Source organism: Cataglyphis hispanica, chromosome 2, assembly GCF_021464435.1.
Source record: "Cataglyphis hispanica isolate Lineage 1 chromosome 2, ULB_Chis1_1.0, whole genome shotgun sequence".
NCBI lineage: Eukaryota > Metazoa > Arthropoda > Insecta > Hymenoptera > Formicidae > Cataglyphis > Cataglyphis hispanica.
Genome location: NC_065955.1, coordinates 4,431,269 through 4,458,993, shown reverse-complemented (window position 1 = coordinate 4,458,993; position 27,725 = coordinate 4,431,269). Strand labels below are relative to the sequence as shown.

General features: G+C 33.3%; 1 protein-coding gene across 10 annotated transcripts in view; it reads right to left on the bottom strand.

Annotated features, from left to right (window-relative positions):
* LOC126859011 (TLD domain-containing protein 2) overlaps positions 1–27,725 on the bottom strand; it is a 120,618-nt gene that overhangs the window by 42,612 nt on the left and 50,281 nt on the right. For 4 of the 10 annotated variants that reach the window (XM_050609859.1, XM_050609860.1, XM_050609857.1 and 1 more), the window contains 2 exons: positions 4,417–4,485; positions 2,922–3,028 (listed from right to left, as the gene is read on the bottom strand). In XM_050609859.1, coding sequence (XP_050465816.1) covers positions 2,922–3,028; positions 4,417–4,485 — 176 coding nt within the window. Of the gene's footprint in view, positions 1–2,921; positions 3,029–4,416; positions 4,486–21,566; positions 23,694–27,725 lie in introns of those variants that run through there. The other 6 variants (XM_050609870.1, XM_050609854.1, XM_050609856.1 and 3 more) reach the window with 3 other exon arrangements.

Genomic DNA, 27,725 nt, shown 5'->3' with positions numbered 1-27,725 from the left:
AATAATCTTATTTTGTCAACTAATCAAATTTTTGCACAAACATGCCTACAATAGAGTTATTAATCTTATATAAAAAATATGAAGATTTTAATGTCTTATAAACGAGCGTTATAGATAATTGCTTTTAAGCCAAATAAATTACTGTGCTTTAATGACAATACATGAGAATAAAAAACAAATTAAAATTTAATATCATTTTTAACTTTATACAAATAAATAATCTTAGCAAACAATTTGTATATAATAATAACTTCATAATTTTTTATAAAATAAAGCGTCATGCATGACTACATATTAGTCTATATTAATAATATATAATATATTGTCGTTATATATAAAATTATTATTGATATTAACATTATAATATATAAATAGTTTTGTAGTGGATGCAAAGTGACTTCCTTGAAATATTATATATTTGAGTTATATTCTTACATCTTAAATATAAAATTATATTCTCGAATTAAAACAGAAATGTGTTTGTTCAATTAATTTGTAATAATATCGAACTATTGTCATTTCCGCAATGACACCTGAAAAATGCTAAAAATAATCGGATGCGATACGCGCGATATTTCATCTCGTCATAAAACACATCCTGCTATTTGAGTTTGAAAGTTAGAGGAAAAAGAAACGAAACGGAATATTTAAATGCGTTTAGATGAAGGTTAACACTATATATTCGGCGAATGTGTTTGCTAATCACGACGAATATGTTCGTACGAATAAATTTCCGTCCTTTATTTCTTCGCACTTCCGGTTTCCAAAAAGAAACTTTCATAGTCTCGCTTGTTCGCGGACTTGATATTCATGCATAATCGTTAATAAATGTTTGTACAGCCTATGCGCAACCAGTGTCGTTACAATGTAAACAGTTGCACACATGTGCATACATATCCCCAAAGACAATTCCAATAAAAACGTCAATGTCGACAGCTTGCATGGCGTTCATCGGAACATCGCTAGTCTCGAGTTTTTCTCAATTTTTTTCTCTTGAGAAACAATTTCTGCCTATAATCGTCCTTAAAATTAAATATGTAATCGATATTGGCATTAAAGCATTATCACAAAATGGTTTAAATGGTTTAAGTGTTAATAATATATTTAGTTTGGTATATAATGTAACATAAAATAATTAATAAATAGTGGTTTACCTTGAGTCGCTAAAATCGGATTAATTTAATTTCGTGAAATAAAATATCGAATAATAATAATAATAATAATAATAATAAATTTATGCGATAAAAATGATTTTCCGCGAGATTTATTTCATAATATCGTTGCGAGCACATTGTATTACTTTGAACGTGGAAAACTAGACTGTCGACCGAATTATTTCTCAGACGTGCAATTCCGCAAACGGCTGGCGCAGGTAATGAGATAAATTTCTAGCGATAGTTGGAAACAATTGTCCCTCTTGGCGAACCTTCGGATGCTATTAAAGCCACGTCCGCGCGGGCGCATATGCACGGTGAATGATTTAAATGTTCGCACTGTATCTGGGTTATTCGCATGCTTGAAGCGGATTTAATAAACTGCTTGCGGGGCTATCGAGATAGAATCTAAATTTTCATGGTACTCTCATATACGAGAAATAGAGCGAAGCACGATGAGATCATTCCAAACACACAAATTTCTTTAATTTCTGTCACAAATATAAATGTAATATTCTAAATAAATCAAATTAATATTATACACATCATAATACAAACATATATATATATATATATATATATATATATATATATAATATTAAATATAAATTATAAAAAGATTCCAATCTAATTATCATGATAAACTTACATAATTTACAAAGATAAATTATTGCAAAGTCGCATACTTTTACGATAAATTTCTCTCGTAATAATTATAGTATAATGTTGACTGGTAAATGCAATAAAAAGTACATACTTCGATAGACAATCATCAGAGAGATTAATTTAAAAGATTAATGATATGTATATATTGCCCATCTTGTCAGATTACATTAAACAAATGAACAAATTATTCATTGTTCCTGAATTATTCATCCCGATTAAAAATTAATTACGGCCGACAACCCACACACCCGTGTTTCGCCACACGCTTGTAACTTTATCAATTTCTCAAGGTCGGATCACGGCGTACCGTTCGCCGAAACGCTGCTACATTAATTACCATACCACTTTATCCTTAATCCCAAGCGTCAATTAGTGTTCATTAGTTTCTCCGTTACGCGCCGGCGTTGGTAACCCGTCGATTGGAAGTACACGCGGGATAGGGCGATCGATCACACGTGGCACTTGTGCCACTTTGAGAAAGTAAGTCAATGTAACTCGCCCGAGTAAGGTTGCACGCGGCCCGAAACATAGCCCGGATTCCCGAGACCTTCATCTGGTCTACATTACGTGGCCATCATGGTCAGGCTATTCAATTCGCGATCTGCCTGGAACTTCCGTATCGGATCTGTCGCGGATCATTGGACGAGCAAATCTTCTATATGTGACATTGATGAATATCGCATTTTATTAAAAAATCTCCTTTCGATAGAGCGGCAGCACATTGACTTGAATTTATTATGAAAAGAACATATATTTCATGATATGATATATAGTTTGAAGATAATGAAAAGCTGTCGCAGCTGCTTAATATTAAATCCACCGTGTAATAAAAATTATATGGTAAAGATAAAATCTAGATATTCTTGATTTATGAACTTTTAAGCTTAAATATATTTTTGCAGAATAAATCTATTTAACTTTTATAATTTATTTACAGGAAGATTAATTGATATCTTTGATAAAATAATTTCATCATTACAGTAACGCTTGTATAGTTAAATGGGATAACATATGTAGCCCAATAAGGTATATTTAAAAAAAAACCAATGGAATTTGTTTCAATTAATTAAAGTTAATTAATAAAAAGTAATGTATGCTCACCTTTCGTGAGCTTATCGACAGATTCGAAGCGTCCTTCAACCTTGTTCCGCAAAGAATCCAAATCGAAGGGTGCCGTAAATCCATGATCCACGCTACGACTCTTGCTCCTGTAATAGAGTAAACGTGATTGTTAATTAACTTTGCTCTCGTTTATAATCTCTGCTCCTTGCACAGGAAATTTGATTAAGCAAAGAGAAATTTGCAGAAATAGAAAGAAAAAGAGTAAAACGAGAATAAATCGTGACGCAGGTATTCCATTCCAAACATTTTTTTAAGAATTAATTTCTTGTTATTTCCACAAAATAATACAATATTAAATTTTATAAAACACTTGTTTATATATATATATATATATATATATATATATATATATATAAAATGTGTATATACATATATATATACACTTTAAAGAAATTACAATAATTTAAAAAATCGCAAAAGAATTTGTGCAATAGAAATAAAGTATTATATTATACATGCAATTTATCATGTAATAAATAAAAAGATATTTTTATTCATAATTTATGTGAAATGTGGAATCGAGTCTCTAGTACATTGGAAAATAAAGTTGAGAGAATCCATTCGTTGCGACTTATTCTCGCAGAACATATTGGACACATACGTAGGTAGGTAGGTGGACGTTAATAATTTGGCGCGGCACTATTTGTAAAATATACTCAAGTGTAAAGGCAATTTCGCTGAGCCATAACAAAACGCGATTCACGCAATTTCACGATGCAACGAACCATGCGAATCGTGCGAATTACCTCCATAAGTCGAGTAGTCTGCGGACGCGTGGCCGACAAAGATAAAATCCGCTGAAATTTTTGCGAGCAGACTAGAATAACACGATATAGCGTAATGCCTCGCAAAAGAAAAAAAAAAAAAAACGAACATGAATGAAACAGTCGGTGAATGAACTTATATTATGTCATAGCAATGACTCATTCATCAAATTCGTCGAAATATTTCAATTGTGTGATTTCTTCTAAAATCGTTCGTCGATTGATATTTGTTGAGCATGCATTTAAAAACGCGTTTCAATTATTATTTTCAAAAACACGTACACTTTAATGAAATGTCAAGAGACACATATATGTATCAATATAATGACGGCTAAATAGATGTCTTACTGTAAGACTACCGATGTTAGACATCGACAAAAAAAATTTTTCAAATGTTCTCAAAAATTCTAATAGTTTTATTTATTTATTAATTAATATTTCTTTCAGTTACCTATTATTGAAAAAAAAAACATTAAAATACATTTCTTTCAATTATTTATTATTTTTAAAAAATCATTCAAATACATATCTTAATTCTTAGTATTTTATATGTACAATTTATATTTCTTTTAGATGTAAAAAAATCCGTAACTACTAAACATCAGCGATAATAGTGGGATCACAAATATCTACGATACTTACAATTTGCTCTACTAGTCCAACTCCGAGGAAAATGAAATAAAATGACGATGAATGTGTGTTTTGCATACCTGTAATAAGACATTGAAAGGTTCTCCGTCGATTTCGAAGAGGTGACATCCTGGGACATTCGTCTGGACCTGAGATGCAACAAACAATCCAAAACAAGGATGATGAGAACACATGCAATCTACATGCGCAGCCGAGCTTAAAAAAAATTAAATTTTAATTAAATCAAAAAAAGAAGCCTGCCTATATACTTGAAAAGTAATTTTTTCCCGAAGAAACAATTTTCCACATACAGTAGTTTAAAAATATTTTAACTTCTCGCAAAATTTAATAAACGACTTTGCATGTGTAATATTTTAATTTGTAATATGCAAACATGCAATTATAAGCATAACATGTTTTTTACAATATAAAAAAATTTAATTTGCTTGAAACAAAATTTCTATTTCTTTGTACAAATTTTATGAAATTATCTAATAATTCGAAATTCCCTCTTTTTTGTCTATTCATAATCAAGTAGAAATGCGCCGTAGAAATAATATCGTAACGTTATTTCCTCTAAAATGTTCGCTTTAGTAAACACATTATCGTTTAAATAAAAATGTCAACAGCATACGCAGAAACTGTAAAATTAAATTAAAATTAAAAATAAGCATGAGTTGCGTAAAAAGCATTTGCCGTAAAAAAAGTTCAAAGTTAATGATGAGACATATCTAAATGAAATTATAATCGCGAGGAAGATATCGATCGAATTGCAGTGCAACATTCCATTGGATGCACATGCAGCTTTAGGTTTCATTCCTGAGGGAAACGAGCTCATGAAAATGCAGTCACACTTCGAACGACTGCACTCGATTCGGTCAATTTGAGAGAAGTAGCAACTGCGTGCACTTGCGTGCGCTCACGGGAGGGTGCTATGTCTCTGCCCGCGCTAATTGCATCCGACATTTTAATTTGATTACATTAGCATGGCCTAGCGAGCTTACTCGTTACTGGGGACGCGCTTCGAAACAGCGTCTCCCAATTATTGGGTGCCTAAAAATTCACTCTCTCCTCAAAACAACATATATTTGCACATTTCTCGCAATAAAATGATACAACTTACAAAAATCTTTTGTATTAATTGATGTAAATTTCTTTTGTATTAATTGATGTAAAATGATTAATACTTGATGTAAATTTTTCATTCATGCTAAATTCGGACTGAGTTTTAATTAATTAAAAGGAATTATTTTTTTCTTTTTTAGAATTGTGATTTAAAATAATTATCTTTAAAGATATTAAACAAAAAGAAGTAAATAAGAGATCAATCAAATTTTTCTATCTTTATGTATAATTTTGTCAATATATATAATTACATTGCAAGCAAAAAGTGTGAAGTGAAATGTATTGTCTTTTTCTACAGCAGGCAAAGAATCAAATTATATTACTGACACACAAATTAAGTGATGAAAATTTTGATCCTTTCAAACAGCAAATTTGTGCAAAAAATTAAGGAAGCTTTCAGAATTGCGGTCATCTCAGCACTTAGCGCTAGTGCAATATTTAGCTTCTCAGTAACAACTAAGTAGCAAAACACGAGCGCGCTATAAGAAGATGCGCATGTGATGCACATCAAATTCAGGAAATATTTCATGTTTTGGAAAATACAAATATCGAAATTTTACATGACGTACATCCAAGTACGGAGGCGAACCAAAAATAATAGCGTACATATAATGCTGTACTTTTGGATGTAGATTTCATTTAAATCGCACAAAAGTTGCATGAACTTCTGTGACTTGTGTGACCAAAAAAAGTGCATTTCATCGATGACATTCAGCATGATGTAAATTATATTACTGCACTCGATCGCACGATGTGCAAGTAATTAGTCGTCGAAACAATCGCAAGGCTAGCAAAAATAAAATTATCGTAACGTAAACATTTCGAAAGTGGGAATAAAATGAATTATCGAACAATATTTAATTAGGCGACCTAACGGCGCGACATTCTCGCCAATCCGGATAAATATAGGTGGACAGATATAAATAACTTTGGCACAATTTCGCGATGATTCTTGTTTACACGCTCGCCGCTTTCACACTCGCCGCATTACTTCGCCAAAAAACAAATATTTACGTAATACTTCGCGACGGGTAATGTTCGCGATTTTTCGCAGCAGCAATTGAAAGTCGACGCCAAGATGTATGGCGTGAGAACGTAACTCGTACGCGTGCGATGAGATATCGCGTAATTCACTCGTGAAAATTGGTGTGGGAGTCGAGAAATCGACAATTAATCAACCGCTGTTGCGAATTCTCGACCATCGGAGATATAAATAATAAAACCGCCAAGGCCAGGCCTTCCAATCGACCAGACTTCCAACGAAAATACGACGATTAAGGCGCAATCGCGTCTCAGAAATATTTACTCGCTGACACGTAAATTCGAAATCTCTCAACCCTTTTGAACATGAAAAGCCGGAAATTTGTGATATTTCTTCGGAGTGCTGTTTACTTTGTAAGAATTTATATAAAATCTGAAGATACAATATTTCTCTACAATCTTTTTATTAATGAGATGACATAGTTTGTTAAAACTGTATGTAGCAATATAAATCAAATGATAATAAAAATAAATTAAATTAAATAATGTAAATATCCATATTCCAGAAAATTATGCCAATAAATCTCGATAATACAATCTCGATCGGTGTGTTTCAAAAATACTTATTCATTTATCTTATTTCAATTATCACAACTGAATAATCGCGCCTAAAGGTAGGCAACTGCAAACAAATGCGTACAATGTAAGCGACAGGCGATGTTTTCGCAGGCGTTCTCTGTTAAAATTTTTCCAGTTTCATACAGTTTTATTCATACGTTGTGCCGATGATAAAAGACAAATTGACGCCAATATACGTTATATTTATCATACTGATACTATAAAAAAAAAAGAGCCACAATAAAATATCATTTCTTGATAATTTTTAATCGTGCACATCTTTTTTTGCTAGCCAAATATTTTCTCAGAAATAATTCATAATTCATAATTATTGCGATTTTTTTTCATCTACTCGTGTCATAATTTAATATCGCGTCAATCGGGAGTCCCAAGATGACCTTCTTATGCCGAGACACGTTCATCAAACGATTCTCGTATACGCGCGATAATCCACCATTGCTGAACGCAGTAGTAGACAGTACATTCACCGGCGAGCAATTTCTTGAGCCAAGTATCAGTCGCGTCGCGTACTACGTGACCGAGATCACGCGCAAGCAACTAGTGAAAAAAGAAACGAGGCGCCTCTTTTACACGCGATGGAATTTTAGGCTTCCATCGAAAGGGAGAAAGGTAGTATACGAATGCGAACGCGCGTGTTACATTTCAACATTTCCTGTCATCACCTGCGTCCGCCGTATTCTCCAGCTGACTCACGTTTTAAATATTATCAAATACGCGTAATAATCACGGGAATTTTACCTATAGCCATACCCCGTACAAGGAAATTGCGAAGACGACTCACTGTCGGCGAATATTAATTGAGTGACGTTAAATGATGATAATCGCAATTAGATTTAAGCCAATTGCTTCAGCGAAATCGCGGAGGAATTATTTCGTAACATGATGCGTTTACGATGTAACCGCGCTCGTTTCGATGACATGCATGACATCATTTATGCTAAGAAGAGGAAGAAAGCGCAATAATATTGGGAAACAATGCTTACTCAATGCTTACAATATTAGCGTAATGTTTAAAAGTGATAGACAATTTTATCTTTTTTTTTCCCCCGAAAACATATACAAATTATAAATGAATAATCAAAGTAGAATAGTCGCTCGCAGCATAAACGCATCGCTCATGATGAATGAGACAGAAAGAGAAAGAGAATGTCGAGAATTGGATTTACCGAAATTACGCGTTTTAGTTTCTTACCGAAGCGCATAACAATCATGCAACTGGTAAGCTGTGTATTTACTCATTCAACTATGTAATAAATACGCCATTAAATCACAGAGTTTTACGCGCGAATTGACCTTATTTTCCTATTACCATATTTTATAAACCGCCGCGTCGCAAAATTGGCAAGAACGGGGCATCGTGCCAAAAATTGATTTCCTTTCGCTACACATCGCGCATCGTCTCGTGAATCCGAATTGAACGTTCGATCCAAATAAAATTCACCGTTTGACGAGACTTCATTATACACGGTTGTTCCACAAATACGAGCAATCGTAAAAAATCTTATTTCGCAGACGCGCGTTATTATTTTCCGAGAGAAAACTTGAAAGTGTTTCTCGTAAGATTTATAAGCCGATAAACAATATTACATCGTGGACAAGATAATAACGACGCTTTCGACGGGAGAGCGATGATAATGCCACTATTATACAATGTTTTTTTTTTTTTCTAAACAATATGGAGCTTCATAATATTTGTAGCGCGCCAATCAATCGATATCGTTGCCCATGTTTTATATACCTCGTGAAACGACTGGTATTATTGCGCGTCCGCTTATCCGTTCATTATCTTGAATACGTTATCGTATGTGTTTAATTATTATTATCGTATCGAAAAGATAAATCGTTCATGTTTTAACAATAAGATAGAAAATGTCTTCATAAAATGAAAAATTTCATTAATCGCACATCGTGACGCGCTTGTGAAATTCATCACTCGTATATAAATGAAGGAAACTCAATTAAAATAAAGCTGAGGATTTCCCACAGTTCCCACAGTTCTTCGCTAACGAGCCAGCAAAGCAAATAACGTGTTTCCATCGAGCAACAACACGGGAAGATGTTCTTCCTCTTCGTTGTCCGACTCGTTTAACGATCACTCCGGAACCGCAAAGATGAAACTCTGTCGTCCTCAACGACGACGGATCGATATATACGCTACCGGACTCCGTCACCGGAAGACTAACTTGAGGGAAAGAGAGAGAGAGAGAGAGAGAGAGTCCGGAATGTGTAGATGCATGTGTATATGTGTGTATGTGTGTGTGAAGCAATCGAGTTGTTCGGGACAATGTTGTCCGTCGAGACGAAAATTCCGCCGACTGTCGGCGAATGTTTTAACGAGGTGGAGGCTCCGAGAATTCGCAAAGGATAAACTCGATTTGTGCCGCTTCGTATACCGCCAACCGCATTACTTTATGACATAACCGCGCCCGTATAATTTAATCGACGTAATGTACTGTACGGTACTGTCATGGAAATACTATTCAAAACGTCCATCGTTTTAGGAACAAAAGATGTGATTATAGAATGTCATATACATGTATGGCATGAAAACTATTATTTTTTTAAGCAAATAGCCTAATCACGCACGGCTGATAAAAATATGATACGATGTAAAATATCACTAAAAAAAAAAATCTAAATAGCATATATAATTGTATACATTATGCTACAAGTATCCATTAAACAAATTAGTAAAAAAAAAAATTTTTTAAATAAGCTATCTCATAATTAAAGAGCTCGTATAATAAAGAGAAATCAATTAATTATTTCTTAGAAATAAACAAAAGGATATTTTATGAAATAAGTATTCCATGTTTACATCATAATATCAAATTACTTCCCGATCAACCAATCCTAGAATGCAATGTATTCTTATATTATATAGCTATTATTCTTTCGTACATCGAAGACAATTCTTCCGTTTATAATTAACATTCTAATCGCTTTTAAATAATACTGCACGGGATTCCTTGTTTATTATTCGCTGTGACTCAAAGTAACGTGGAAATTCCATTGTAAACGGAACGTCAGGCGTGCAATGTACTCTTCGTGTTATCGTCTTACAAATTAAGCGGAATTGCCGATAATAGTAAACGGAAGAAGAGGAGATAAACGAAAAACGCAACAAGAAATTGTTTTCGTTTTCACGGGGATACTAAAGAACTTCTTTCATTGGAAACTTGATTTACACAATCTATATTCTGCGTACAGTACGTCAGCGTCATTATCAATATTATCAACATTTTACTAATTGTTTTCAATCACATGCGCGTACATTACTCTTTCTCAATAATTGTAAACTTTCAAATAAATATTTCTCGAATACTTCGAAATAAGTCTTGGAAAAGATTGAATACATGTATACATATACAGGGTGTCTGATAATAATCGCTCCACCCGTAATGTAGAATGGGAAATCGAGTAGGAAATATGCGTTTATACTCGCATATTAGTCTTAATCTTTTTTAATTAATTTTTTAATAATTATTACAAAAATCGCAAAATGCTAAAGTTAAAAGTTTTTTTGCTCGGCTTCACTTGCTCCATCTGCACGCTACGAGTGGGGCGATTATTATCAGACATCCTGTATAGAATAAATATTTAATGAAAAATTTTCTCTCTCTCTTTCTGCTTTTGTACATATTTTATTTTTCTCTGGAATAAATCCTTATAAGAGTTGGATGCCATTGAAATGTTCAATATAAATAAACAAAGAGAGAAAATAAATTATTCAAATCACGTATTGTTAGTGAGTTTTCTTGATAAAAATATAAATGTTCACTTCAAAAAACAACGTGAATCGAGGACATCTTAGCTTCCGTCTAATCGACAGCAGTTCAATTAATTCAGGAAGAAACTGGCAAAAAGGAGGTTGAAACAACACTTTTCTGTTTCCATTAGAAGATTGCGCGAAGGTTGAAGAAAAATATCATTAATGAAACTATTCTGCCATTGATCTCTTTGAGCTAATCAAATATTTTTTCTACGCCATATGAGAGACTGATATGAACTTTCATTTCAAGTTAATTATGTTATATATTTTTTCTAGAGAATATATCATGAGAGATTAAATTTAATAATTAATTAAGTTAATTAGCGTTATTATATAAATGAATAAAATTTATATATAATCAGTTAATTAATTAAATTCTTAAAATGAAAGATATAAACGCACTATTGATTAACAACTTTTCGGAACATTACTTATTAATTAATGTTATACAATAAAAAATTCAAAATTTATTAAATTAAAAAAAATTTTTTACATGAAATTACTTTTATTTGAGAATTATCAAAGTTAAAAATTGTAGTATTTCATAATTTTCAGGGAAATTTTTGAAGGTCTATTTTTTTGAAACATTCTTAGCACTCTTTTGCAATATGCTATGTTCAAGCTCGACGATATAATTTGATATAAATACGTATTCAAAGCGCGTATGTCGATATCGCTGTGCAATTTAAACGTCTCTTTATACGTATCGTTAACCGACGCACTTTATCGATCCGTAATACCATCTGCAGCGAGCGATTCTTCGAGGTGATCGACTTATTTGGCATGCGCGATTTCCGGCGCGCAAATGGCTCCATGTGTATCCATTCCGTTAATTAATGCCCACCCGCCGAAATCGCGGCCTTCATCGATGAGGTAGGCCATTAAATTGAAATTAAACAAGGATTAATTTTCCGGTTGCGTTTTACGGCGCACATAACGCGAGCCAAGTCGCGCCGCGATAATCATTATGCGATAATTACAAATCATGAATCGTAAATAATGTGCGGTGTGGTCGTGCGTTATAATATTGTTATAGTATGTTATATAAAAACGATGTTGTATGTTTTCTACGCGTTGAATATTCTATTTTGACGTACAATGTGTTATTTTGTATCTATTTTCATATCTGATTTATTTTCAATCATATAATTTTTATTTTTATTTTTTTCAAATCCTATTATACATACATACATACATACATACATACATACATATATATATATATATATATATATATATATATATATATATAATTTATTTATTTATTTATTTAAAAAAATATAAATATATTTCAATATGATATTTACCACTTATAATATTGATTATACATAAATAATTAATATTAACTAATTTAATTGTATAATCTACATAATATTTATTTATAATAAATTAGCAATATTGGTGGAAAATCTAAAATATAGCATAAACTATATAATTATAGAAAAATATTTAACAATTTAATATTGTTTTAATGCTATGTATTAAATTGCAATTTCTCATTATTCTTGTGATACAAAAATTCAAAGATCAGCATTCAATTATACATTTTACTGTATAAAGAATAAAGTAAAAATTCCTGTATTGTTACCTCCCATGTATCAATTCTATCATTCGCCAAGCGTTAATCTTTTAATCGCTTCTTTGAGTTCACAGTTAATTAGACATTATTAGATAGATAATCATTGCTATCAATCGCTGACTCACTTTCTATCTTACTAATCGACGTTTAACCGTAACTTCCGCGTACAAAATAAATGATTCGCCGCGAGCGAAAAGTGAATGTATTACGAGACATGATGAAGTTACTGCTATTCGCTTTCGTTTTTTATTTACTAGATATCCGGAAGAAAGAGTCAGCTTTTAATATCCGTTTGCATTTTTTAGATCCTAATCCGTAGAAATTCACTCAATTTTTTGTCTGACTATTCAAAAATTTATATCGCGAGATATTTTCGTTAAACAAAAAGCGAATGTCAAATTAAAAATCAAGAATTTGGCAAGTGAAAGAAGAGCTAATTCTGGAACAACTGATATATATATATATATATATATATATATATATATATAAATTTAAAACTTACTTTATTTAAAATTTAATATACATATAATATAATTTAAAATTTAATAATTTAAAATTATATTAAATTCGAAAATATAAATATCGATATTAAATAGAATTTCAATTTACATATTTTTATTATATATTATCACAATATTTATAAAAAAAATAAAAAATCCTATATCGAGCCAAATACTCTTCCCGAGGAAAAAACTATTTCTTCCTCGCGTTTAGAAAATAAGAATGGCAACAAGAATGAAAATCTGATTAAATCTCAAGAATAACTAAATCACGACGCAAAAATGTACTCGCGTCACCTCCGACAGTAACTCATTTCATTCGCGTTGGAGGGACAGCCATCCCATCGACAAACCTGGCTTGACTATTAAGCAACAGTAACAAACAGCAGCTGTTGCGTTGTTTGGCGCCTTATTCTCGACGTGCCGTCTCCTGATCGAGGTATCGGCTGCCAAGTATTCGCGAGATACAAGGAAAGATACAGAATTACAGTCTGGATCGCGGCCAGGTTTAATGAACGCTTTAGAAAACAAAGCTAGAATGAAAATAAAAACAGACTGGACACACAAGTGTGTAATAGAAATAGGATGTAAAAATGCACATCCTACTGCAGTTTTACAGTGGCTATCTCTATTTACAATCTGCGGATAGCGCGAATTATCGCTCGCGCGAGCGCGATAATGATAGTGTTTAGATTAATTACTAAGACCGGTCAGTTAACTCATACAGTCAATGTCGTCTTGCGGTCCCTTCGGCCTCGAACAGTTTCCCGTTGTTCTTAATTGAGTAAATCGTTTATCATCCGCCTTGCATCTCATAATCAACATATTATCGAACATTCTCATCTTGTTTTTTGCTGGCAAGCTCTGATTAACACGTCAATCCGAAAAAATAAATTGCCAACGTGAAAAACATATAAGACAACATAAAACAAATTTGAAGATATAAAAAGTTATATTTCAATCTAAAAACAAATATCTAAAAGTGTTGCAAAAGCTAAATTACTTCAACCTTATTATTAAACAGTGAGACTTATTCGATCCAGACATTTATTCGATTCGACTTTCAATATTTTCGCAAGAAATCGCAAAACGATCGAGTAAGTACCGTTAGTCGTTAGCAGTTATCAGCTATTGTTCAGGTAAAACGTGAAACACAAGAGTCTATTGTATTCTTATGCGCGTTCATAATGCATTTACAATATTTCATACTTTCTTCATAAATTATTCTTGGCGCGAAAGAAGCCAGAAAGAAGATAAAAATTCAACGCGGATTTTACATTCGTGATAACATCATAATTGACGTCATCAGTTTCGCGTTCTCTATACACTAAGTGTCGCCAGTTAATCAATCGCAGAGAAAAATTCCATCGGCGTTCTCATTTATATTTATAGTCGCGCACCGGTAAACGCGAAATTCACGCGCTGTCAAACGAACGTGCACGTTTGCTATCCATGACGTCATCTATCGTCATTATTCAATTATTACAATATATCCGCGGTACACCACCCGGTCTCATTGTTCTACTTAGAACTCGCGAAACCAATTGTTGCGCATAAAACAGTCGCTGCAAATATAGTACTAATCGTACAACAATATATTATAATTTGCAATTTGCTGTAAAAATGTCTTATTAAAGTCTTGCTAAAATCTGCCTTGTTAAAATGTCTTATTTTTGTGTATAGCTCAATCAACAAATATTTATATATAAATATTTAGATCGACTTAATTTAAAATAGATTTTGTAAAAATATTTCTCTCATTATTCGCAAGCAAATAATTAAAAATTAATTAACTTCAAAGTAATCAAAATTATTGCAACTTTGCAATTTTACCACGCAACAATTTTAAAAAAAACGACGATATATATTAAATAAAACATGAGCAGGTAGGGACAAACAAAAAATACAGCGCGACCGAACGCATATCTCCCACTATGGCTGTTTTCCTCTTTTACTGCAGAAGTGCGAACGATTTCGTGGCAGCGATGCGGATCCATTTTCCCCGAGCTGTTATTATGAAATTCACCACTCGGAGACCCATGTGTTTCACCGCATTCGTAACACGCGCGGCTTGACTTTCTAATAGTCTCCGCCATCGGAATCATGCCGGTGCAAACGCAGGGCCGAACTGTGACGCGAGAGGCCAGGCTATCGTCGACGATAATCTCATTCGATTATTGATGTCGATATACCGAGTACACGCCAACGAAGCGCTCTAATCTAAATTAAACCCCGCGTTTTCATCACCGTTTCAGATATCAGCTACATGTACGTATCTGAGATACTTGAGAGGACGATACAGAGTAGCAGAGTAAACATTAATTAATGATAATGATATCGTATTAACGCTTTTAATGAGTCGTATTAAGAATTCTATTAAAGATTTACGATAAGTAGCGGAATTACGATATCTTTCGTGATTAACTAATGTTCAATCTGTGACAACAATACGTTTCAATCCTTTCGATAAAACAGTCACAACTTATTATAAGCATTGATATGCTGTGTCACAAATAAAACACGTGGCTAATATAAAATATATAAATCATATTCAGCGGATCAAAAATTATATAAATTATAATACACCATGGCTGCACATGGCCTGCAAAATATAATATTTACTTGGTGACTTCGCTTCTTTTTATTTACGCTTTCCCTATACACTTCCTACTTTATTAAATCGGTTGTACCGCGTATAATTTATCTCTCTTTCTCTTAGTTTGTCGTTCCAGAAAAGTTGTCACACCGTTATAAAAGCACTCTCGTCGCAACTGCATTTTTAAAGTGATAAAACGCTGAGTCGGGAATCATATTCAGTGTCTCGCGGGGATGCGTCGCGACTTACGCCCGTCCCTGAGAAAGTCGGTCTACGTCCAACGTGTAAAAATGAGATATCGCGTAATCTCTTCTTACCGCTCGTTCTGCCGGTCGCGACACGTGAGAGAGCTTATGTATATTTCGTTACCTCGCGTCTTCGGCATCTTTTCAACCGCGCTCGATGCAAATGCAATCGCATTTCGCGCATTCCCCACAGCCGAAAACTGGTTTCGAGCCGACTCGTAAAAGAACTCATCGAAAATTCAGAGAGATTAATTGTACGTACAGGAAGTGATAATGACTTTGACAAAATTGAAAATAAGATTATAAAATAATTTAAAAACATTAAATCGTAAAAGAAAGACATAAATAATATTTCCAAAAATAAAATATAGATACAAGTTATGCGTGATAGAAACTATATCTAAATTTAAAAAAAAAAAAAACAAGTATAATATATATTATAAATTATTTTATATAATTAATATATGTATATAATTTTAATATAGCTGCAGTTTATATCACAGTGAGATATTCCAACTCTCTATCCTCGATGGTTCATGATGCTACTTCTTCCCCTGGCTTATTTTCTATCATCGACCGAAAGCATCTGTTCGTTTCTAGGATGCAAATGCCGTTACCAAGTTTAAACGCACGCGAGGCTCTTTCTCTCATCTCTAATGATTAAGCGAAGCGGTACTTAAGAGCGATTTTACTTCCGTGCTCGCGCAACACATTGCGGCGCTCTGACCTAAATTATTCCTCGGTAAAAAAATAACTTGTAGTTTGTTACGTGCGCCACTAAACCTGATGACAATTTTGTCAGATATTTCATATCATGGATTCGCCAAAATTGTTAAATTGTTTTAGTGCTGCTGCGATATTTATTTATCCCTGTGAAATGTTCCGATTCTATAAACCGTTCAATTTGAAAATCGCACGAAATGTGAATACTGCGTACACATTTATTTTTCTATATTCAATCTCCAAAAATTCTACATCGCCATAAAAGCCATTGTGAGCTAATATTTTTAAAATTTAATATTTAAAAATATAATAAAACATTAATTTTATTATAAATCATAACTACAAATAAACGCACATAATCGTTAATAAATTTTGATAATTGTTTTATTTGTAGTTATGATTTATAATAAAATTAATGTTTTATTATATTTTTAAATAATAAATTTTTTAAATATATATATCAGGGAAACCGTGATTGAAATATAACTTCCGTATAGAAAGTTTAATCTACTCATGATGTATAACGCTCTTTAAGATTCGCGACGATATGAAATTCGTATCCGGTGAAATAAAAAAGGAGCAAAAATAGCCAGAGAGGCCACCAACTTAAAAGCCGTTATCGGATGCCTTGTACTTGCTCGGATCGCCATAAAAGATGTCGGAACGATCAGAAATGGCGGAATTAGAGCGTAACGGCGTGTCCCGTCTCACTCAATTGCGTCGCACGCACTTTACGCAAGCGACCAGCGCATAAGGACACACCTTGCGTGCTTAAAGACGACGGAGTCTCATGATAATAAATGGGACAACTGTTTAAGGTAGCATTGTCAATCGCATTGTCTATCCGTCGATCAAAGAATACAATTCGTATTTCGTATTATAAAATATTAAAAAATAAAAACGTCCAACATTTTAAAATACAAATGTAAGAAAAATTATTTAATACAATATTTTTTAGACATTTTAGCTCTTTCTTCTCTCTATCGATTCTTTTACAAAAATTTAACTTTGACTTTTTTTAATTTTAAATTTCATCGATTATATATTGACTTAGGTTTTTACTTATACGCACTATGATTAAAACGCGAATTCGTTCTAATAAATTAAAATAAAAAAAAAAAACAAGAAATACAAATATAGAAAAAAGTTTTGCGGTTTTTTTATTATATTGTACATATAATTGCATATTACTAAAAAACATAAGTAGACAACTATCTTCTTTATTTAATCTCAAATAAACTTTAAGTTAACAAACTCTCACTTTTACTAATAAAATTTAATTTAAAGAACACTAGAATAATATGAAGATTACTAAAACACATTATTTTCAACTTCACCATAAAATATTTTATCGAGATTTTATGTTAATCCTACGAAATGCCTCATTTTCTCTCTTATCGAAGTGACTAGTTGCTTCATCGAACACAACACTGACACTTTGTGTAACAATAATCGTTGTCGTTTGCATAACATGTGGCCAAAGCGCGATAAGGTCCTCGAATAAAATACGTCTCTACCGTCTAAAGACGCTAGAGAAAGAAAAGTAATAGTCGCGCACACGATTATGCAAAACCTTTTCTATAAGATGCGAATATGACACCCGGTAATTTCGTGTCGATCTATAAAAAGGCGGTCGGAGGAGTTTGCGAATTATATAAGATCGCGATGTACTTGAATACACGTGCAACATCTGCCTTCAAGGTTCGATTGGAATATTCGCATTGGCTTTTATGTACAAATAATTGCTGCATAAATATGCGATGCATTTATGATACCTTTGATCATGTACATTGTGATAAAAATTTAAATAAAATTTCGCGAAATGAAGTTTGTCTGTGTAAATTACCGTTATTATACGATCAAATGTTCCGCCACAGTTTTAATTAAAATAATAATGAAATCCGAAAACAAAAGAACATTTGCATATGATAAGATAATGACTTCAGAAAGCTGATTGTATTGTTGTCTCAGAAAATATTGAATTATATTATTTCGAAGAAAAAAAAAAGATGATACAAAGTATAATTACATGCATCGAGTTAATGAAATTAATGAAAAAGTATTGAAGCATGATATAATATGATAAAATATTTTGTATTTGAAGCATTTCTTTGCTTGCGAAAGAAGAAGAGAAACGGTTAGAAGCCGCGAAAGGAAAAAAGATAACGAAAGGGAAGGCTATTTTAAGACGACCGGTTTGTGCGAGTCATAAAGAGGCTCGCCTGCATCCTTATTTCGAGTGATACATCTTGACATCCGACAACTCAAAATTTTTTTGGTTGTCCGACTTTCGTTAACACAAGAAATATCGCGAAAAAGAGAAACACGTTAAATTATTGCATCGAGACTAATGTTCCTTTGTTTCAAACACAATGTATAATAAACAGAAATATACTTAATTCTTTAGACAATTCTTTTTTAGCTTTTAATCGATGTATCAACCGAAAAATAGTTTTAGGACATTAAAAAGATACATGAAAATTATATTATTATTATTATAACAAATAAAATTAATTCTATATAAAAATTACAAAAAAATAAATCTGTTAGAGAGAGAGAGAGAGAGAAAGAAAGAATTGAAAATATCGTGATAGAATTTTCAGAGTTTAAACTGATTTTTTAACATAAAATTTTAATAACGGTAGTGTTGACAATACAAATCGTAATGAATCGTATATATGACAAAGATTATCAGTATGCTGATTAAATAATGTTGTTATCAGACGATGTCAATAACGCAGTTGCGGAGTGTTAACAATTCAAAATACGATGACAAAAGATTTAAAAATGATTATTGTTTCCGGTAGTTCCGGTTTCTATTACACAAAGTAAATATCGAATGCTATTCGCGTGGCAAACGATAATTGTTTATGATTTCTGAAAACATTTATCGCATGAAATATCTCGCTTTTATATTTCAGTGTTTCGCTAAAAATTTAAAGGCCCTTCAGAGTAAACATATAAATAAATAATAAGTAAATATGTATAAAACTTTATGGATACATAAATCATTATGTGCAACCATAATATCTTTAAAAAAAATTCTTAGAATTATTTTTTTGATCAATTAACCATTTTGCTGCAACTTAAAAAAATAATCTCAATATATAACAATAGTCAAACCTATTTTTATAAGATAGAAATTAATCGCTAAACTTTTTATGTGAGAAAAATTAATTTATTTCATTAATTCTCTCTTCTGAAAAAAAAAAAGAATAGTTTAGATCATTTTTCAAATGTAAAACTTGCAATTAGCTCAAATCATAAATAAAGATCTATTTTGCTCAGGTTTGCATAATACTCGAGAAATCGCACGTAAGTTATGTAATACAATTAAAATTGAAACTTTCTACGTTCGATTATTCGCCAAGCATATTCATCGAAATAATCGTTCGGTTCCGCCAGCTTGGACAGATATTTTATAGCGAATTGTGAAGGCAAACCGGCGTTACTTTTCACGATGACTTCCGCGAATAAGTCTCTCGTATTAGAGAAATCGCGAGATCGCAATGCAACGAGGAAACTTTCATGAAATTTTCTCGAGACACACTGTGCGCGTGGAAATATTAAAGTGTCGAAAATTCCATTTCCTCGTAATAAAAACGTCACATTATTTTCAGTCGAAATATTGAATGAAAACAGGATGACGCCAGATTTTAATCTCGACCTAATCGAAACCTCTAAAATTTTATTTATTTTTGTTTTGCAATGAATCTCTGTCGTGTTTCTCATTCGAAATATTCGTCGTTTTTGCTAATAATATTTTTCACTCTAACTATAAAACAAAATAAATTCCTTACCCGATATCTGGAAGAGTGTGTTTGACAAAAAAAACAAATTGAATGTTTAAACATTTATATTTGAAATTTTGAATATTAGTTCAGTTGTTTCTCAACTAATAAAAAAAATCTTATAACACTCTTCCTTCCAACAAGTATCATTTTTAATATTTTCGAAATTAAAAAAATTTTTTTTATGCACCGTTTCTGCATTGCGCAAACACTTATGATTTGTCTTTATTCTCGCAAAATACCGTTATGACGAACGTGCCGTTATCTGAAACGGTGATGCTTTCTCATCGTCTGGTAAACGACAAAAAATTTCCTCTAGTCCAGATAATGATTTCAAGTGACATTTCCAAATATTTACCTAAACAACATCTCCTTTTCCTTTAAAATCAGATCGTCTATTTATATCAACACACAATAACATCAAAACATTGCTAAAGAGATATAATTTAAAAAATAAATTATTTATATCTGCGTAAAATACAATGATTTGACGTTATTGACGATATAAGATTATTTATAACGATGATAATCTGAAATTATTCGGTGATAAAAATTGATACAAATTGTAATATCATGGTTTAAAATTACATTGATATGAAATTGTGGAAGATGTAATTTTCATGGAATTATTGAAGAATTATTGAGAATTAATTCAATATAGAGACTGCCCTGTTATCTTAATTATCAGAATTGAAGGCAGAAACACGTACAAATATATCAATGTGAATGTCATTGGGTATTAAATATTGGAGATTATCGCATGTATCGGTTGTTTATAGCATTTCGAAGTATCGTTTACTTGTATTTTATCGCGCAATTTCTTTTTGGCTATTGCGAAAAGTGTTTTCACGCAAATTACGCCACGAATCAATCGTTTATAAATTATTAATTATAAATGAGTAACGTCAACCAATTATTAAAATTAATCGTGACTTTTATCAAATAAATAAGCGATGTAAATATGAAATAAGTTATTCAGAAAATGATATTATGGGTGGATTGCAAATCTTTTTCTCTCTTCTTTTCTGTTATTATCAAATACATATACTAAAAAAGTATAATGTTCATGAGTTAATTCACACTTTTGATTATAAAATTTAAATAACATCTGTCCAGAGAATTCATGTGCTTCATTTTCTTACCTCGATTATTCTTCTAAAACGAAATTACACCGGATTTTTTTCAAAAATACCCTCCAATAACTACGCGATTATTCGTAAAGCAGCGGGTACTCACATTCGCGCAATAACGATACAACGATCGCGAGATAAATAAATACCTGACGACCGAGTCCGGTACAAAGATGTTCCACCAGGACGGTCTCTTCTGACGCACGTAATTCTGCGAGTAAAGCCCTTCCGTGCTACCGGTCTGCGAAGGAATACCGGATACGCCCTTCCTCCTCTTCCGATCCAACTTGGGTGGCTTAACGAGCGGATGCCAGGACTTGCGGCGTCCCTTCTTGGCTTCCTGGATCGCGAGATCGCAATCCTCCTTCTCCGGCGCTTCCTGATTCTCCTCTAATAGATCCTCGGACACGTAAAACACGGAGCTTCTTCTGCCGCTGTCGCTGCTCCTCCTCTTGTCTTTCGGCTTATCCTTCGCATTATTGTCCTTCACGTTATCCTTGGTATTGTTCTTGAGGTTGTTATCCTTCGTATTGTTATCCTTATCGTCAAACACGCTGGCCCGACGAGCCCTCTGAAAGAGGCTGTCCCGTCGAGCCTTCAGATCCTCGAGGACGCTGTGCCGGCGATTCTTCGAATCCCGTAGAATCGCCGCGTTCTCGCGTTGCTTGCCGACTGCGCCGAGGATTCTCGCCAACGACGACTCCTGTTCCATGATCGCTGCCGGAATGGAGTTCGTCGAGGCAAATTTGGTAGTCGTGTGACCATTCTGCGGTTCGTTGCTAATGTACATCTTGGCTGTTTCCATTCTAACGGCCATAAGACGAACAGTTCACAATCGCGTAATGCGCATCGCAGAGAGCGTCGAGCTCTCACGTATATTTCGTATCGGGGTCACGTCGAAGGTCAGCTCGCGTCTAGATTAAGTATTTACTTGGTTTATACATCGATCGGCGATGAGAGACGTTGATTTCCCCGTTGATATCGTTAATGCCAGGTCGAGAGGATCATCGCTCACTTCCGCGAAATTCCGCGAATTACTATATCTTATATACCAGCAGAATCGGAAGGAGACGATGTGTGAAGGAACATATATATATGTGTCTTCACCGATTTTACAAATCAGTTCTATGAAGAATCGCTTCGGTTATCCCGCGATGGCGTTGACCGGAGATAACGCTACTCGCCGATTAGATATCCACGGATCGGGTGTGTCTAATGAGAATTCAAGTATACGCGAGCGAATGAACACACGCTACGAGTGTTTTGCGGTTGTTTCAATATTATACAATTCAATATTGTACACTGACGAGGTTGCCGAAGGTTACGCTGCCGGTGTCCGCAAACTTCAAAACACCGAAGGAACCTCTCGCGACACTGTCGATTTGACGTTGCGTATACTGTGGATGATTCAGACTGCGTAAAATTCACAATTCTGATCGTGGCTTTTCGATCGATTTTTCACGTTGGCACATTGACCTTATTCGAACGGAGATATGTATTCAACGATGATTATCAATGACGGGCGAGCGTCATTTTTTACGAACATAAAAAAAAAGAGAGAAAGAGAGAAAGAAAAAAGACACGGACGACGAAATGGAACGTTAAAGCGCGATCGGCGGCATTAATTCCACCTGGCGCGGTCGGTGAAAGCAGCCAAAGCGGTCGACCGCCTTTTCACTCCCGACGCCGGCGACGCCGACGACGCGGTCACTCTCGTAAAACGCGCGCTACGCGCTATCACGTTTATGTGTGTGTGTACACATGTTTGTGTACGTGCTCCGATCGGCGGATACGCCCGTAGACAGGAGAGCACGTAGAAATCTCTACACGCGATTTTATCGGCTCCACAGAATCAGCTGTTTTTACTTATTCATCTTATATATACCTAATCTAAGACGTACCGCTCCGCTTTTGATCATCTGTCGATCTATTGGCCATCGACAAGTCCCGCCTCTATTTTCATAGATAGTGTCAAGAAATAATTCCGTATAAGCGAATCTTCGCTAATTGATTCTCTGCTTCTCGATTAAGTATATTCCGTTTTTCTTTCTTTAAACAAATGACGAGGCTAGGCGACCAAGAACGAGCTCTTTCTCACGTCCCCTTTTTTTCTATTCCTTTCTCGTCTCGCTCTCGTTATATCAGGCGAACAGACACGCACGCACGCACGTACATCACGCACACGTATACACAAACTCGAATTCGCACGTTGAAAGCCACGAGATAGCGTCGAACGAAAGGCACGTTCGATCGACGGCTGTCACGTGGATCGAGTATCGCAGCAACTAAGCGCGTATGAACGCGACCGCTTGTATTTATACGCGTACTCACAGTCTGTCTTTCTCTTTCTCTCCCCCCCCCTCTCCCCCTCCCTCTCTCTCTCACTCTCTCTCTCTCTTTCGTGCCGCATCCCCCACTCAATGTCGCGATGAAGACACGAACGAGAGGGTACGCACAACATCTGGCTAATCCTGCGGTTCAATCGTCGTTTCTGGACCAAAAGAAACTCAGATTTCGTGTTTACGCGACTTTTTGATCCCGACGTTTACGCGATAACGTTTTAAAAATACCACGTAAAAACATCCCGTAAAATTTTTCTATCTGCTCTGCAAATATCTTTCACACATGTCCGCTGAGCTTTTAATGTGCGTCGGAATATTAATACCCATCATGTGTTCAAACCATAAATTTCTAATTAAACGATAAATGTTTAACTCGAGACTTTATTTCCCTTGCGAGAGAATCGCGAACAATATTAACTTTAGATGGCAAATGGTCATTTTAGTGCTATAGCGTACAAACATACTTCTTTAAATATTTCGAGAAAAATAACGAGATTATTAAGAATGCAATTGTTTCCAGCTGCAACAACTAGTACTTCCTGTATTTAAAATAGGATATAAATACATGTGGAAAAGATTAAGCAAAATCAATGAAAATTCATTAATAATTTTAAATTAAATTTAAAATAAATTATTTTTGCATATATATATATATATATATATATATATATATATATATATATATATATAGCCAGAATTATTAAATAATTTGTTTTAAAATTTTATTTTCCGGATTTTAATTTTTCTGCATATACCAAAGTGTGTGTGTGTGTGTGTATTAATCACACATCATTTATTATTATTTTAAAAGAAAGAAAAAAAAATTTAATTAAAAAATGAAAGAAGAATTATAAAATATATATACACTTGATATAAGCAATCAAATCGATTTTAATTTCTGGTCGCGTGTCTGTAAATATATTTCAAACTTCAATTCCCAGCATTGTTACATCCTGCAATATTGCGGATTTTTTTATAACCTTTCCCAAGCGACCTTAAACTCTCAACGTACATCGAAAGTCTCGAGATCACGTCGTGAATTCACTTTAACAAGGTAATCTATAATCGAGTTAATCAATCCAATAATAATTCATCCAACGATAGGACAAGGCAAGAGATAATAACGGCGATCATCCAGTAACGAGCTATCGATAATTTTATCGAAATCATTGTTGCGCAAATAATATCACTGATTTCTGAGAAAAAATGTAAAGGTTTTGATCATTTACGTTATTTATAACGCATTATTCAATTTTTGTAAGAAGACTTGAAGAGAGATTTAATTTTAGATCGTAAAATTATAAAAGATAAATATCTATAATATATAAATAAATAAATAGATAATATATAAATAGATTCATTATAAATATAATAATTGCAATATCCTTACAGGCATTGTCATCATATCTTAAAAAACAATATAGATTTTTATTATCTCTAGAGTTCTAGAGTGATAAGTCTATTAATCAATACTAACATTTCGTAAAATTCACGATTTATCGATGTTTAGGGGCACGTGAGTTCATCGATAAACAGATAAACAATGTCTCATGTGATATATATATATATATATATATATAGAAAAAAAAACGATTAAAGGAAAAAAGATCGCATAAACGATTTTATTATCATTAATTGCGATTAATCTGTCACGGGATAAAATCACGATAAAAATAAAAAAAAAATAAATAAATAAATTCTGAGAACCTCGATTGTGCATCCAAGTATCGAGACTCAATATTCCAGATATCAAGTTCGAGCACCACCACTTACAATTAGATTGATTACACAATTTGTGATATCGGGCAGCCGTAAAATTCATGGTCGGCCGCGAGATATTTTTTCCGACGAACGCCCATACATCTCGACGCCCCGCGTGATCTTGACCCGTTTCCGGACCAACAAGAAAATGACTACGCCCGTTTGTTTATTCGATACTTTCTTAAATTTATTTTGGACAGCTGCATTTTGCAAACCACCGCATTGTACAATTTCTTTACGTTTTATATGCATTCTTTTTCAAAACATAAGCAATTTTACACATTTCATAACTTTGTTAATATTATCGTTATTTTATTTTATTGACTGATACTTTATCTATTGCAATATTTATCTTATTACATAATTGTATCAGTTTATTATTTTATTTTATAACTTTATTATGAGTAAAAATGCAATTGTAATCTTAATAAATCTGCTAAATAAATATTGCTAATAATGAATGTATTATATTCATAAATGTGATGGCAAATTTAACTAATTTTATAAATAATTATTTACACTAATGACATTATCGCACTGCGACCCTCTTAATTTACTCTTATTTTGTAGAATTAAATTTCAAAAGAGAGTAAGTCAAGAAAAAGAAATTCCGTATAAGTACGGTTTCACAAATTACACATTTCCAACTGTACTAATTACAAAAAACTTGACGTAGCTCCTCTGTCACGTTAAAAATAAACTTTAGGTAAACATCAGAGCTTTTTCCTTTCTGTATTAAATTGTCAATTGTGCAATAAGAAGTATTTTGCAAGGAGCTTCACGCAAAATTACGAGTTTGCCGTGTATTACTTACTCTTCTTTCATTCTATATATCTCGTGTCTATTACTCAAGTTTTAATTGCAACTCGAACCTGTTTCTGAGAAAGAATTCAACAGACGGGAAACTTTATTAATCAACTATATTTCGGCGATTGCAGTTCCGTATATTCAGTGCACCGGAAAAACTTACAGGATGCGAAAGAGACGTCATCTCTCGAACAAAGCGAGCGGTGCTGTTTGCCGCAGAAATTTCCTCTCAACGAGCGAGACGCAAGAGAAGCGTATTCAACCCTTTACGGACGGACAATGAGAAGGTTCTAATTGGCTGAATCGAATTAAGAGTCCAGCCCGGTATTTTCATCGTTGCCAATTTCATAATTGGACACGCGGTTGAATTGACCAATTGTTTACACCGCGCTGGACATCTATCCGATCTCTCTCGTTAAACGGAGTCTTCTCGTTAGGAAAATACGCGATGGAAATTTCGCTTCGACGGCAGAGCGACGAGCGGAAATGTCGTGAAAATGTGTTATGTCTCCTTGTGACGGCCTTGCAGTTAGACAGCTGATCGCGCAGTGACATTCCCACGCTTGACAATCGATCGCCATGCGCGTGCGAAACCGCGATGTTAACTCGCTAAAAGGCGAAAGACGAACAGAGAAAAAGAGAAAGAAAAAAAGAGAGAGAAAATTAAAAATTAAATAAAAAATTAAAAGTAAATATCTTATTTGGACATGAGACAAAAATTCTCATAAATTGTTATAATTTTTTAATTATTTCAATAAAAAAGCATAAAAAAAGCTTACAATAAAATATCTATAAAAAATAAGAAATAAAAATTTATTAATATAACATATTAAGATTCTGTAAAAAAATTAAGTAAAAAATTTTCTTATCATTAAGTGCATTATACTTCTGTGTAAAATATTCAATTTGCCAGTAGTTTTACAATAATTAAAAAATTATCTTAGTTTTTAATCTACGAGTCTGTCCCTCTATCTCTTTCTCTTTTCTAGACATAATCAGGTCTAGTGGAAAATACACAGAATGTTATCTTTGCTAAATGCATTCATTGAAACTACTTGCAGAAAAGTGCTTCACGGTAACGGAACGATTTCGCGCATTACAAAGCTAAGCCTCTGTCAACCGAGCACATCTTATCAGGCATATATGTATACTCACACCGCGTATCGCGGAGGACAAGACAGGTTTACGATACAGCTACTGAAATCATAAACGAGACTATCTATTTCCATTCGAGATATGACGGAAAACACACGACGCTACTTTTTTTTTTATATTTAGATTAAAAGATTTTTATCTCTTTTTCTTTTTCTTATAGATACACAATTTATCGCAAAACGTAATTATAAAAATAACTTTGGTTCATATGATAAAGGTTGACTTGAAAATGTTCTTTTTTGA